The sequence below is a fragment of the Papio anubis genome, chromosome Y, assembly GCF_008728515.1.
Source record: "Papio anubis isolate 15944 chromosome Y, Panubis1.0, whole genome shotgun sequence".
Taxonomy (NCBI): domain Eukaryota; kingdom Metazoa; phylum Chordata; class Mammalia; order Primates; family Cercopithecidae; genus Papio; species Papio anubis.
Genome location: NC_044997.1, coordinates 5,664,842 through 5,678,655, shown reverse-complemented (window position 1 = coordinate 5,678,655; position 13,814 = coordinate 5,664,842). Strand labels below are relative to the sequence as shown.

The following is a 13,814-nucleotide window of genomic DNA, read 5'->3' as shown; positions in this document are numbered from 1 at the left end:
GAAGAGACATGCTGTGTGAAACTTCTCTCTGAACCCTAGACTCATTCAATATGACAGGCTTGAATGAGAAAAACATGAAGGAACTAAATATTCACAATATGCTTACAGGGCTACTCAGGGCTTACATTACTTGAATGAAGAAAATGTAATACACTACATTATGAAAATCATTTGTCAATTTTTCCTTCATAGAATATAGTTTCATTTCCATGGGGCAAATGCATATACTCAAATGAGATTTTTTCTGTGTTCTCAACAATGCTGACTAAGACACAGATAATTTTGTCAGAAAATTATACCAGAATATAATCAATCAAAGTAAACAAATCATTTACCAATTTTTAAGTTGCTTATTTAAAAATGAAATGTAACACTAGGTAGAAGTCTCATATTCGCTAAGTTCACTAAGTTAACTGTCCCTAACTCTCAAGGCCTAACTTGCCTAATAACTGGCACAATTCTTTAACTTGGTGACCACCACATAGAAAGCAAAATTATTTTGTTTTTCCACTAATTTAATCTTATCTCCAGTAAATTTCATATGAAAATTTCATCAGAAACAGAAAGCTTAATATATTCTCTCTCTCACACACACACACACACACACACACACACACACACACACACACACACTCTCTCTCTCTCTCTCTCTCTCTCCCTCTCTCTCTCACATATCCCAAATCCAGACAGTAAGAAACAAAATTGCATTGCTGGTACTATGTTAAGTGAGGAGTTTGTTTTAAATGGCTTTGGTTACAATTTTGGCAATCTTTTTTTTTTTTTTTTTCAAGAAGTAGAACTTACAAACTCTCTCTCTCTCTGATGTCTTTCATCAGCTTCTTTTATCAGCTGTGCTGTTTGTTGAAGTCTGGCATCTACAAGCTGTTGTTGTAATTCCTTATGTTTGAACGCTTTATTAATTTGCTACAGGAAAACAGAATTTCTTCCATCACTAACCAAAGAAAGAAAAACAGTGGGGAGAAAACATAACACAAATTTCTAGAACCCTGCTTACTCTTCTTTTCTGTTGCTACCACTGTAGCTAAGAATACTGACTCCCTCTGTCCCTGTCACTGCAGAAGTGGCTACAAGATATCTTGCAAACTATCCCACACTGGAAAGAGCACAACCTTCTAACTGCTGCCCCATGCCCCACCCTATCAGAGGTAGACTGTTTCCATCACAATATTTGTGCTTCCTGCTTCTGTCCTACACTGAAAAAAAAAGCTGATACTTTATCAAGAAAAAGATGGATGAGGAGATCAAAATCATTCATTACACACATAATTTCTGGACATTTTTTTGTTCACAAAACCTTCTGAAATTCCTTAATTGTAGGTAGCCTGATAAAAAAAATGGTCTGGAGCAAATCCTAGCTTATTGTATGATCCAGGACAAGCTCTTCTCCTTGTGAAACACAGTTTCCTTATCTTCAAAGGTGGATGACCATACCTAACTTGCAGAGTTGCTGTCCAAATCTATGCAATAATTAAACTGTATAAGGTGCTTGATGTCTGGCATATATTAAACATTTGGTAAAATCCTGTTATTATTTAAAAGCTACATTGTTAAGTGCTTAACATATATGCAATAAACTCGTTAGGAATTCCCTTCACACATGGGATTCTGTGAAGGAAGAAATGCTAGGTGAAAACAATGTACTTAAATTAAGTTTTGAGGACACTGCAACAGATAATCTGTCTTAATCTGCAACTGATTTTATCATTATTCAATTATTTTCTAATAAAAGAAAAAGACTATAATATCTAAACAAGACTTACAAGTAGTACAATTTGAACATATGTACGCTCTCAATCTGCTACTTCTACAGCAAATTTGGAGAGTTTAATACAGTTAAAATAATATAAATCCTAAATAGTAAACTAATAAAAAATAAAATAAAATTAATCATTTTTAATACCATTATTTAAAACAATGGAATTTAAAGGGTCCTTTTAAAAAAACTGATGATATTCACAACATGCCTTATAAAATAAACCAAATTTTTAAAAGTTCACTATACAGGCCTAAAAAATTTATTTAATAAATACACTCCAAGGAAAAAAAAAGGGGGGGAAGCTTACATCCTAAAAAGACTTGAGACATATTAAAACAATAAAATGTATAAACCTTATTTTGATCTTGATGTAAACAATCTGAAGAAAAAGAGAAGTAACAGATATTTAAGCAGTAGAGTGACAAGGTATGCGATTACATAGTAATTGTTTAACCTTTTGGTCTAAAAATAGTGCAGTGGTTATGGCTTAAAAAGAATCTTATTTCATGATGCACATTCGAACAGTAATAAATAAAATGATATAACATCTTGGATTTGTTTAAAAATAGATGGAAACAAGAGTTGCTAGAAACAAAAGTAAATAACTGCTAAAGCTAAGTGATATATTCTACTGTAAGTCTGCAACTTCCATAATAAGTTTGAAACGTTCCTGAAACAGAGGAAAATGATTTTAAAAGATACTCAAAATCTTTAAGAAAAATGTTTTCAAAAGTAGCATGAAAAGGTGTAAATTAACATTTTGATATGCATAAAATATTTATTGTTTATTAATTTTAAATTGTCACTTTCTAGTTTCAATTTTAATTTACTAAGTAAGGATTTCAATACATATCTTGCTAGCTTAAAGCATAATAAAGGGGATTAATCCTTTGAAAATGGAAATCTTACCCTATATATTTGACCTCTAAAAGTAAAGAAAAAATAAAAACAAATAAGCAGGTAATCACCTTTTGCTTTTGATTTAGACATCATACAACTTCCACATCAATGTATAAAATAACTCCAATGACCAGGTTCGACAATTATGAGTCCTCCACAAACTTTTTACTTCATTGATTACACAAACAATATGACTAGGTGATGGGTTATTAGTAGGTTCCTTATTCTCACAAATAGCACAATTCTCCTACCTATATTGTTCAGATTGTCACAGAAATTTGATACAGAGTATCTGGGGACCAAATCTATATTATTAGACTGCATAAGAGAAAAATATCTCTATGCTATAATGACAATCCAGTGGCATCATATGGGAGACAAGTGGTACACATCTCCTAGAAATCACTTCACTTATCCAGTTCCACTGACACTTGGGCCAAGTGATGCTCCAATTTAGTCATTCTGTTTACAGGTGTCTACTCTTTTCCAAAGAAACACGTAATTTCCACTGTGCATACACAGAAGTTCTAAAATACTGTCCTGTGAAAGAGTTTTTACTTTTGGGTAGGGTGTAGCTTTTGCTACTGGTGAGCAGCTGTCTAGAAACAAACCAAATGCCGTTTACCTCTTCCCTCAGTGCATATTGGTCAGTGAGCTTCTTTAGTTTCTCTTCCATTTCCACGTTCTCCTGCTGCACTTTGGCATTGTGTATTTCGTGCTGTTCCAGCTGGGCTTGAATTTCAGTTAAAGTAATTTGGAAATGTGCAGTTACTTCTTTAAGACCTTCTTCCTCCTCTTTTTTCTGCTGCATATATTCTTCCTTATTATCCAAAATAATGTAAGTTAAAGGTGTAAATCTATAGGTAAAACTCTCAAAAAAGAAGTAATTGCTATGTGTATTCATTTATTGTTCCCATGATGTGTTGCTTTTTAACTATAATTCCTCCCCTTTATTTATGACCAGAAATCTCTCCTTTAAAAGCAAGCAGCTTTTTCTAAGTAGATAATTAGAGAATAGTAAATGCCCTACTATAAAATAAGTATTCTCTGTTGATCCAGATATTCACTATATTATAATTACACATAAATGAGGTGCTGCTCCACACAGTTTTTGCCACATTATTTTCCCAAATGTCATCCTCACTGGTTAGGCAGTATATCATCCTACATCAGCCTGAAGATCTTGCAGCCTACATTCTGAGTCACACTTTCCACTTTATAACAGGGAAGGGACAAACTAAATCATTATTTTACAAAGTTTACTTTCAAAATCTTACTAGGATACAAGTGTCAAAATACCTCTACCTACACAGTTATCAATACAGTCTAAATATTAACAGTGCTATCTATTTTTATTATATTTAAATCCAATATTTCAAAAGCAAGAAAAATAAACACAAACCTTACAAGTAAGAACCGATTTCACGAGCTGTCCTATGTTCTTGAGAGTTTACTGTGATGAGGGTGATCCCACACCACCAAACTAATACTCCAACTATACACCCCCCTGGCAATACCACAAAGTCAGACAAATTCCTCTGATGGATGGTAGCTTCTTTCCAGGATCTCTGCTTTTTACTTGTTATTGAGACAAGCTGTCATACTTAATCTTTATTCTGTTATAATCAGCCTAGTTGTAAGTAATATTCTAAAAGTATTTAGTAACCAAATAGCCAAGGATGGCAGGATGTAGTTTAGAAATGTATCCTATTAACTTCTATAGTAGAGCTCTACAATGTGTTTTTCTTTCTCAAACTCACACTGACTATGGCTACTGGTTTCTCATTTCAGCTAAGTTTTTCACTCATTACCAAAAGAGGACATGGTAACCAACTACACCAGAGACCAACAAAAAAAGTCTGGCAACTTTGAGCTTTTTAAGCAGGAGAGCTGTGAACATAAAAACCAATGCCATCCAGATTCCCTGTGATCAAGTATACACTAGATTAAGGTAGAGCTTACCCTTGAATCTGAAACCAAAATTCACATAGAGTGAGTCTTAAATTTAGAGTTACCTCACAAGCAGCATCAGCTCAAGCAAAGCAAAAAGCAAGGTATCTCTGTGTTAAGATGTTTACAAAGTCCTCTGCTTAGGAATCTGATCTGCCAGCACAAGTGTACCTGAGCCAGTTAACGAGTAGCCATTATAGCAACTAATTCCCATTAAAAGATGTAGAGCAAGAATTTATTTTAAGTAGATACAAGGTGATTATATAAGCAGCCTAAATACTTCCTGAAACACAGTAAAATAAACCAACTAACCTTTAATGTCTTATTTTGACGCTGAAGTTCCCTGCAAAGAGACTCTAGCTTGCTTCTTGCCAAGATGGTCTTGCTGTGTTCACTCTGCAAGTGAACTTTCTCTTTCACAATCTGAGCTTGCTTATTCTGCAGAATCTTCATTTGCCTCTGAACATTCCTGCTTTCCTCCAGCTAAAATTAATAACCACTTTACATTTAGGAAGTATAGTAATCTGAGTTATAGTTCTATGCACTGCAATTACAGCCGTGGAACACTTTATGCTCCCCTCTTTTCTAGTGACAGGAAAGTATGTAAATAATTTTGTGTAGCAAGAAAAGCAATCTTAATCTCCATTTTTTATTAATAGGAAAAACTAATCTTTTAATCAAAAGCTTATTTCAGATGAAAAATGACATAGTTTTCCTATTCTACAAGAGCTATTTTATTGAAACAGCTACTAAAATTAAAACACAATAAGCAGTGCTCAAGATTCATCAGTCCAGTCAGTTTCAGATTTATAATAAATGATTCCAAATTATATTACTAGGTAACATAGTGGTCATCCTGATTCTTGAGTAAAGCTTTTATGAAAAATAAAACATTGACGAGGCAAACATTTAAAAAGAGAATGACATATCAAGAAACCTATCAAACATCCTTGCAGGCAATATTCTTATAGCTATTACAAACATCTTTCTTGGCCAGGGATGCTGGCTCAAGACTGTAATCTCACTCAACACTTTGGGAAGTAGAGGTGGGAGGGTCACTTGAGCCCAGGAGTTCACGACCAGCCTGGGCAAAATACCAAAACTCCATCTCTACAAAAAATTTTTCAAAATTAGCCATGCATGCTGGTGCATGCCTGTAGTGCCAGGTACTCAGCAAGCTAATGCGGAGAATTGCTTGAGCCTAGGTGTTCAAGGCTGTAGTGAACTGTGACTGAACCATGGCATACTAGCCTGAGTGACAGTGCAAGACTCTGACTAAAATAAAACAAATAAAATAAATAAATAAATAAATAATGCAGTATTTTAGTCACTTTCACCCCTACCGTGGCCAATTTTACAAAGTGCGTTTTCAGATCTACTAAATCAGAATCTTCAATTTGACAATCCTTGTGTGATTTCTATGTGTTTGAGAACCACCTTAGATGACCAAGCTACACTATGCAGTCAATTTGCTCTTTCTTCCCTAATCCTTTCATGGCTGACTGCTAGGAAATCTAACCTTCTAGTGCAGTGCTTTTTCTACCAGAAATTCAATTCTTTTGTCAGTCTTTCTTTTATTTTCTTTGTTGCTGTCTTCTTTTTCTGGCATTTCTCACATGATTTACCTCAGGCTGATGTAACAACTGAGACTGGCTTCCATATCCAATGGAAGCATTCCCTTCCTGAACAGAGCAATCAACAATTTTATTTTCCACTCTCTTTGCTTTTGGACAGTTCTAAGCTATTCACGTTTATTTTCAGGAATTCCTGCTTCTCTATATATCAGAAAGTGCCAGGCTGCTAAGTAGGTGGCACTTGAAGATGCCAGCTAAGTGGAAGTAACTATGAACCACATGAGAGAATAGTAACTATTATTGTTATTGTTACAGGTTTATTCTTGGAGTTGATTAACTAAATATTTGTTTTGTGCATTTACGATATGGAGTTGCTGCTTTAACATCATTTGAAAATGTACAAAAACTGACAGTGATAATTTCCATAAATGTTTCACAAAACAGAATTTTAGCATTTACATTAATTATAAAAAATTTCCCATGATTCTTCAAAAAGTTCTGTATCTTTTTCATTATTTGCTTTACAAAGGCTGGTAGGGTTTCCCTGTTGAGAATGTTTCTACAGTCTCTGAAAAAAGAATTTTGTTTCAAATCATATAGGTCAAAATAACTCTTCTATAGAAGAGGTGAATTTTCCTGGAAAATGGAAAACAGAACAATGCTTGGCATATAGTAGATATTAAATAAATATTTCCTGAGCCACAGTACAATTTTACTAAACAATTTTATCTCACTCACAATTTTAATCAAGAATGGTTTAGAGCTTGAATCTGCAGAATTCCTTTGGGAAATGTTAAATACAGAAACCACTTCCTCCCAATTGTCAGGAATCTTAAGCATACAAAAAAAAAAAAAACAAAAAAACAAAAAAACTGCTGATCTACAATACTAAGGCTGACTTTTAGGAAATTTGTTTCACATTTTAAAAAGTATTATAATGTTCTATATATCGTTTCATAAGATGAAGTCACACACGCCAATCATAAATACTAAAGAAAGGAGATTTTCTTCAATTTTGTGATAAAATATCATTTTACATTTAAAGTTACATCAAAATAATATTTAAAAATCTTATCAAGCACACATATATTTTATTTTCTGTGGTCCTTTCTCCATTGAATAAATACTCACAAGATCAGCATATTTCTTACAAAGAGCTGCCAACTTCTCCTCTGGAGTCGAAAGAGTGTTTAGGGCTTGCATCAGTAATAACACTTCTTTTCCTGATGATTAATAAGATTTTAAAAAGTACCAGAAGAAGGTTGAAATCAATCCAATCTGTAAATTTTATGTAAACTTCTATGTTAAGACATTCAGAGTAAAATGTTATAGTTCTAATTAAAAACAGACTGACCTATTAAATTCAGGGAACTTCTGAAAATTTAGCAGGTACTTCCTCTAGCCTTAACAATTTCTTAATTTACCAAGTACCACTACTAGCCATTTAGCCCTTAAACGTAGTGAAAGGTAATTACTGCAAGTTTAAGAACTACTCTTGCCTAACCAGTATTTAGGTTAAGATATGTAAAAGGGCATGGAATAAGGCTTCCTGCTAGGGAAGGGCAACTATAGAAGGATATTCAGTTACTATTCACTGCCTAAGATGCTCATAACTCTTTGTAATATGTAACTTTTGCTATAAACAACTTAAACAAGTTATGATAGTTTTGGGATGATCTACTAAGCATATTCTGGGTGTTAGGTTTAGATCAAAGAAAAGGAAGTCAAAATGGCTCTTCCCTTGAGGAAACGTCTTAAAAGAGTACTATAATAATTTTGGAAGGGACAAGCAAGTAGCTGAAATTCAGTCAAATGGTGCTTCAAAATACATAATAAGGTTCTACTGGTAAAGATGGAGATAGGTACCTTTTGATTTGTTCTCTCTCATATATAACACAGTTCTTTAAAAAAATAATCTTCAGAAAACCTTGACTTTTGGTATGCTTTACAGAGTACTGTAGGTTGAGGGAAAACAGGCTGACTTCAAATAATACTTTTGTATGCACATAAAATTTTAGTACTAAATTATTTTCTCATTCACAGCAAAGTCAACTAAGAAAGAAATGCTGGGCAGGGTATACGAGCTCACACTTGTAATCCTGACACTTGAAAAAGCCAAGGCCAGTATACGTAGCCAACATACACTGCTACAGGACAGTATACCAAGACCAGCCTGAGCAACAGAATGACAGCCCATCTCTACAACAAAATAAAAATAAAAATTTAGCCATGGGTGGTGTTGTATGCCTGTTGTTCCAGCTACTCTAGTCTGAAGTGAGAGGATCACGAGCCCAGGAGTTTAAGGCTGCCATGAGCCATGATCGTACCGCTGTACTCCAGCCTGGGTGATAGAGAAAGACCCTGTCTCTCTAGAAAAAAGAATAAACATTGTTATTGATTGTGTATGCGTAAAAAACAACTATAACATAACTGGCATTTTCATAAAGATTTTCATTTAAAGCTTTTTAAACAATTTTAACTTCAAGCTATATTTTACACATATATTTGGGGCTACCAGTTTTGAAGATATCTGTCTTATTTTCAAGGAATTACAATTACTTTGTATATTACTATACATTTTTTAGTTTTCCAGGGTAACAGAAAATGGATTAAGAATAAAAATTGCAAGTTTCAGTCATATATATAAGACACTTATCAGTGTATATGTTAGTATAATACGGATGAAACACTGATGACAACTATTAAGGTATTTCAGATTTCAGTCATGAAATTTGACATATCATATTCTTAATCCTAATCGTCAAGCTAACAGAGTGGAAGGGATAAAAACAAATTCTAAAAATCAGTCTTATTTAACTGTTTCTAAACTACAGATAGCATTATGTCCTCTCTAAATTTCAGTGAATAATCTTTTAAGCAAAATATGCATACATATTGTTTTCATACTAATTATTAGGTCATTTTCAAAGATACAAAAAGCAAGGTAAATCAAATACTAATGACATCAAATTGGCCTCAAAGTTTCTTAAAACATAAGTTCCTGTTATACAGAGAAATAACTAAGTTTCTTATAAATGGGCTTATTTTGCTATTTTTGTTCCCTACGGACAACTGGAGATGATAGGTGGACTAAACCAACTGAAGAAACAAGTTTACTAGGCAACATTTACCTCCAAACAGGCCAAGTTCATAATCACTCATGCTGCAGAAAATGTAAAACAAAAAGACTAGTATGTGACAACATCCAACCATAGACCAGAGATCGTTACCTAAGACTTTTTCTTTGTTCCTGTTGCATTGTAAATCTTGTTGACCACAGGGAGGGGCTACTTCTTGCTCAGGAAGCTCCTTTCTTGACTCTTGAGTGCAGTGCACTGGGCTCACCCAACTCCTGTTCTTTGTTATAAAGTCACTGCCTTTTCTATCTTCCAACAAATGCTTGTTACTTGTGGCACTGTAATTTGAGTCTTGATGTTGAAGAATATCATTTGATTCAGAGTTACACAACATATCCGCTTTCTCTCTTAGCCCACAAATTCCAGCTTCTTCCATGATGCTATTCACAAACTACAGGGAAGGAGAGTAAGCAAAAAAGTTGAAGAAAGAGTTAAATGTTATCAAGCAAAGAAAACCAAACAGTGCTAAAAAGTTCAATTTTCCATACCTCTATGCTTTTGTACATTTTGTATATCTGACAATCAACAAGCAGGTCATAAAGCTTAACAGTTTTTTTTTTGCTTTTCATAGAGGTTTGTAAAGTAACACTACTTCTTTTTTTTTTTTTTTTTTTTTTTTTTGAGATGGAGTCTCACTCTGTCATCCAAGCTGGAGTACAGTGGCCTGATCTTGGCTCAATGAAAGCTCCGCCTCCCAGGTTCACACCATTCTCCTACCTCAGCCTCCCCTCTAGCTGGGACTACAAGTGCCTGCCATCAAGCCTGGCTAATTTTTTGTATTTTTAGTAGAGACGGGGTTTCACCATATTAGCCAGGATGCTCTCAATCTCCTAACCTCGTGATCCGCCTGCCTAGCCTCCCAAAGTGCTGGGATTACAGGCGTGAGCCACCATGCCCAGCCAAGTAACACTACTTCCTAACAATCTAAAGTAAATATGGTAGTTTCTAATTTCACAAAGAGGTGACCTAACTGCAAAGTATAAAGATATTAAAATTAGGAAGTTCCAAGATGGACGAATAGGAACAGCTCCAGTCTGACACGCCCAGCATGAGCGACACAAAAGACAGGTGATTTCCGCATTTCCAACTGAGGTAGCAGATTCATCTCACTGGGGCTTGTCAGAGAGTGGGTGCAGCCCACGGGGCAGGGCGGGACATCGCCTCATCCAGGAAGGGCAAGGGGTTGGAGAATTCCCTTTCCTAGCAAAGGGAAGCTGTGACAGAAGGTACCTAAAAAATTGGGACACTCCCACCCTAATACTGTGCTTTTCCAACAGCCTTAGTAAACTTGTACACCAGGAGATTATATCCCATGCCTGGCTCGGAGGGTCCCACACCCATGAAACTTCGCTCACTGCTAGCACAGCAGTCTGAGTTCGAACTGCAAGGCAGCAGCGAGGCAGGAGGAGGGTCTGCCATTGCTGAGGCTTGAGTAGGTAAACAAAGTGGCTGGGAAGTTCAAATTGGGTGGAGCTCACCATAGCTCAAGAAGGCCTGCCTGCCTCTATTGACTCCACCTCTGCGGGCAGGGCATAGCTAAACAAAAGGCAGAAGAAACTTCTGCAGATTTAAACATCCCTGTCTGACAGCCTTGAAGAGAGTAATGGTTCTCCCAGCACAAGTTTGAGATCAGAGAAAAAACAGACTGCATCTCAAGTGGGTCCCTGACCCCAGAGCAGACTAACTGGTAGACACCTCCAGTAGGGGCTGACTGACACCTCATACAGCCAGGTGTCCCTGAGACAAAGCTTCCCAAGGAAGATCAGGCAGCAACATCCGCCCTTACACAATATTTGCTGTTCTGCAGCCTCCATGGGTGATACCCAGGCAAACAAGGTCTGGAGTAGACCTCTGGCAAACTCCAACAGACGTGCAGCTGAGAGTCCTGACTGTTAGAAGGAAAACTAACACTCTTGTGTGTCTCTCCCAAAGACAGTAAGCCTGCTAAATTTGCTTTCCTAGCTAGTCAACTCAGATGATTTGATTGCCATTCAATGGATGTCCCAGCTCCCAAACCTTCCCAATTAATTATCGCTGGATGTCTTCCCCGACTCCTGCAATCATTATTTAGTCATTCTACGGAGAGACAAATGCCATCCAGCTTGTGTTACATACAGAAAGGGAAAGTGACTGATTGGTCTAAGTTAGCTCCTGCAAAAAAGACTCACTTTAATTATTCACTTAACAGCCAGCCAAGGAGCCATGCTAAAGCACAGTAACCCTGTGGTCACTTGAACACAGACATAGGTCCAGCATAGGGGACCCCAATAATCATAAACATGTTATTTGCAGACACACCACATATGCCTCCCAGGTGGAAGACAGGTATTAATATTAGAAAACACTATGACTACTATGTCATATGTAGTTATAACAGATCTTCAAGTGTTTAAGGATACAAAGTAGATTATGTAACCCTAAAAACAACTGTGAAGTGCTCTCCACAATGAGGTTATTGTTGCTTATTTGTTGAAGCCCCCAAAAGGGACAATTGACTTATTTACATGCACACTGAAGTACTTATCCCTACAATGGGAGTCACTCAGTCACAAAAGTATAATATGTCTGAGATTTAACTACTAAACTTATGAGATAAACTGAACAGATCTGGTCTTAGCCTATGATGGTCAGATTAAATATCATTGCCAATGAAGTTATATAATCAAAGGAAAATTGAGAAGCCAGTATGGTGTTTCTGCTATTTTAGACGCAGAGATACAGAGCACTTTTGTTCCATAGTATTTTTTCAAGGATTCCTGTATACCAAGCAGCCTTAGAAAAAAATAAAAATGCTATTACATCTATAAGCAAAGAGTAGGTTTCCTTACTACCTGTGTAAGATTACAATGAGTGGCATTTCACCAGGGAACTGGTTACCCATTTTCTCTGGGATCCCTCTCTCTTCAAGAGAAAATTTTCTCCTTTTTTCGCCCATCAAACCTCCACTCTTAACCTCATTTCTGGTGTGTCTGAGTCCTGGATTTCCTTGGTGTGAGACAACGAACCTCAGGAATAAGTCTCCGCGGAGCAAGATGGCCGAATAGGAACAGCTCCAGTCTCCAATTTCCAGTGCCAGCGACACAGAAGACCAGTGATTTCTGCAGTTTCAACTGAGGTACTGGGTTCATCTCACTAGGCAGTGCCAGACAATCGCTGCTGGTCAGCTGCTGCAGCCTGACCAGCAAGAGCTGGAGCAGGATGAGGCATCGCCTCACCTGAGAAGCCCAAGGGGGAAGGGAATCCCTTTTCTTAGCCAGGGGAACTGGGACACACAACACCTGGAAAATCAGGTAACTCCCACCCCAATACTGCGCTTTAAGCAAACGGGCACACCAAGAGATTATATGCCACACATGGCCGGGAGGGTCCCACGCCCACGGAGCCTTCCTCATTGCTAGCACAGCAGTCTGCCATCTAACCGCAAGGCAGCAGCGAGGCTCGGGGAGGGGCGCCCACCATTGCTGAGGCTTAAGTAGGTAAACAAAGCCGCTGGGAAGCTCGAACTGGGTGAAGCTCACAGCAACTCAAGGAAACCTGCCTGTCTCTGTAGACTCCACCTCTGGGGATAGGGCACAGATAACAACAAAAGCAGCAGAAACCGCCGCAGACGCAAACGACTCTGTCTGACAGCTTTGAAGAGAGCAGTAGATCTCCCAACACGGAGGTTGAGATCTGAGAAGGGACAGACTGCCTGCTCAAGTGGGTCCCTGACCCCTGAGTAGCCTAACTGGGAGACATCCCCCACTAGGGGCAGACTGACACCCCACACCTCACAAGTGGAGTACACCCCTGAGAGGAAGCCTCCAAAGCAAGAATCAGACAGGTACACTCGCTGTTCAGCAATATTCTATCTTCTGCAGCCTCTGCTGCTGATACCCAGGCAAACAAGGTCTGGAGTGGACCTCAAGCAATCTCCAACAGACCTACAGCTGAGGGTCCTGACTGTTAGAAGGAAAACTATCAAACAGGAAGGACACCTACACCAAAACCCCATCAGTACGTCACCATCATCAAAGACCAGAGGCAGATAAAACTACAAAAATGGGGAAAAAGCAGGGTAGAAAAGCTGGAAATTCAAAAAATAAGAACGCATCTCCCCCTGCAAAGGAGTGCAGCTCATCACTAGCAACGGATCAAAGCTTGACGGAGAATGACTTTGACGAGATGAGAGAAGAAGGCTTCAGTCCATCAAACTTCTCAGAGCTAAAGGAGGAATTACGTACCCAGCGCAAAGAAACTAAAAATCTTGAAAAAAGAGTGGAAGAATTGATAGCTAGAGTAATTAATGCAGAGAAGGTCATAAACAAAATGACAGAGATGAAAGCCATGACACAAGAAACACGTGACAAATGCACATGCTTCAGTAACCAACTTGATCAACTGGAAGAAAGAGTATCAGCGATTGAGGATCAAATGAATGAAATGAAGCGAGAAGAGAAACCAAAAGAAAAAAGAAGAAATGAACAAAGCCTGCAA

At 37.4% G+C, this 13,814-nt stretch overlaps 1 protein-coding gene across 3 annotated transcripts in view; it reads right to left on the bottom strand.

The window, feature by feature from the left end:
• The window catches only part of LOC116272381 (gamma-taxilin-like), a 41,717-nt gene that overhangs the window by 11,060 nt on the left and 16,843 nt on the right, over positions 1-13,814 (bottom strand). For all 3 annotated transcript variants that reach the window (XM_031661119.1, XM_031661121.1, XM_031661120.1), the window contains exons 2-6: positions 9,432-9,729; positions 7,333-7,424; positions 4,940-5,110; positions 3,303-3,497; positions 805-924 (exon numbers count right to left, since the gene is read on the bottom strand). In XM_031661119.1, coding sequence (XP_031516979.1) covers positions 805-924; positions 3,303-3,497; positions 4,940-5,110; positions 7,333-7,424; positions 9,432-9,714 — 861 coding nt within the window. In that variant the 5' untranslated portion in view covers positions 9,715-9,729. The remainder of the gene's footprint in view (positions 1-804; positions 925-3,302; positions 3,498-4,939; positions 5,111-7,332; positions 7,425-9,431; positions 9,730-13,814) is intronic.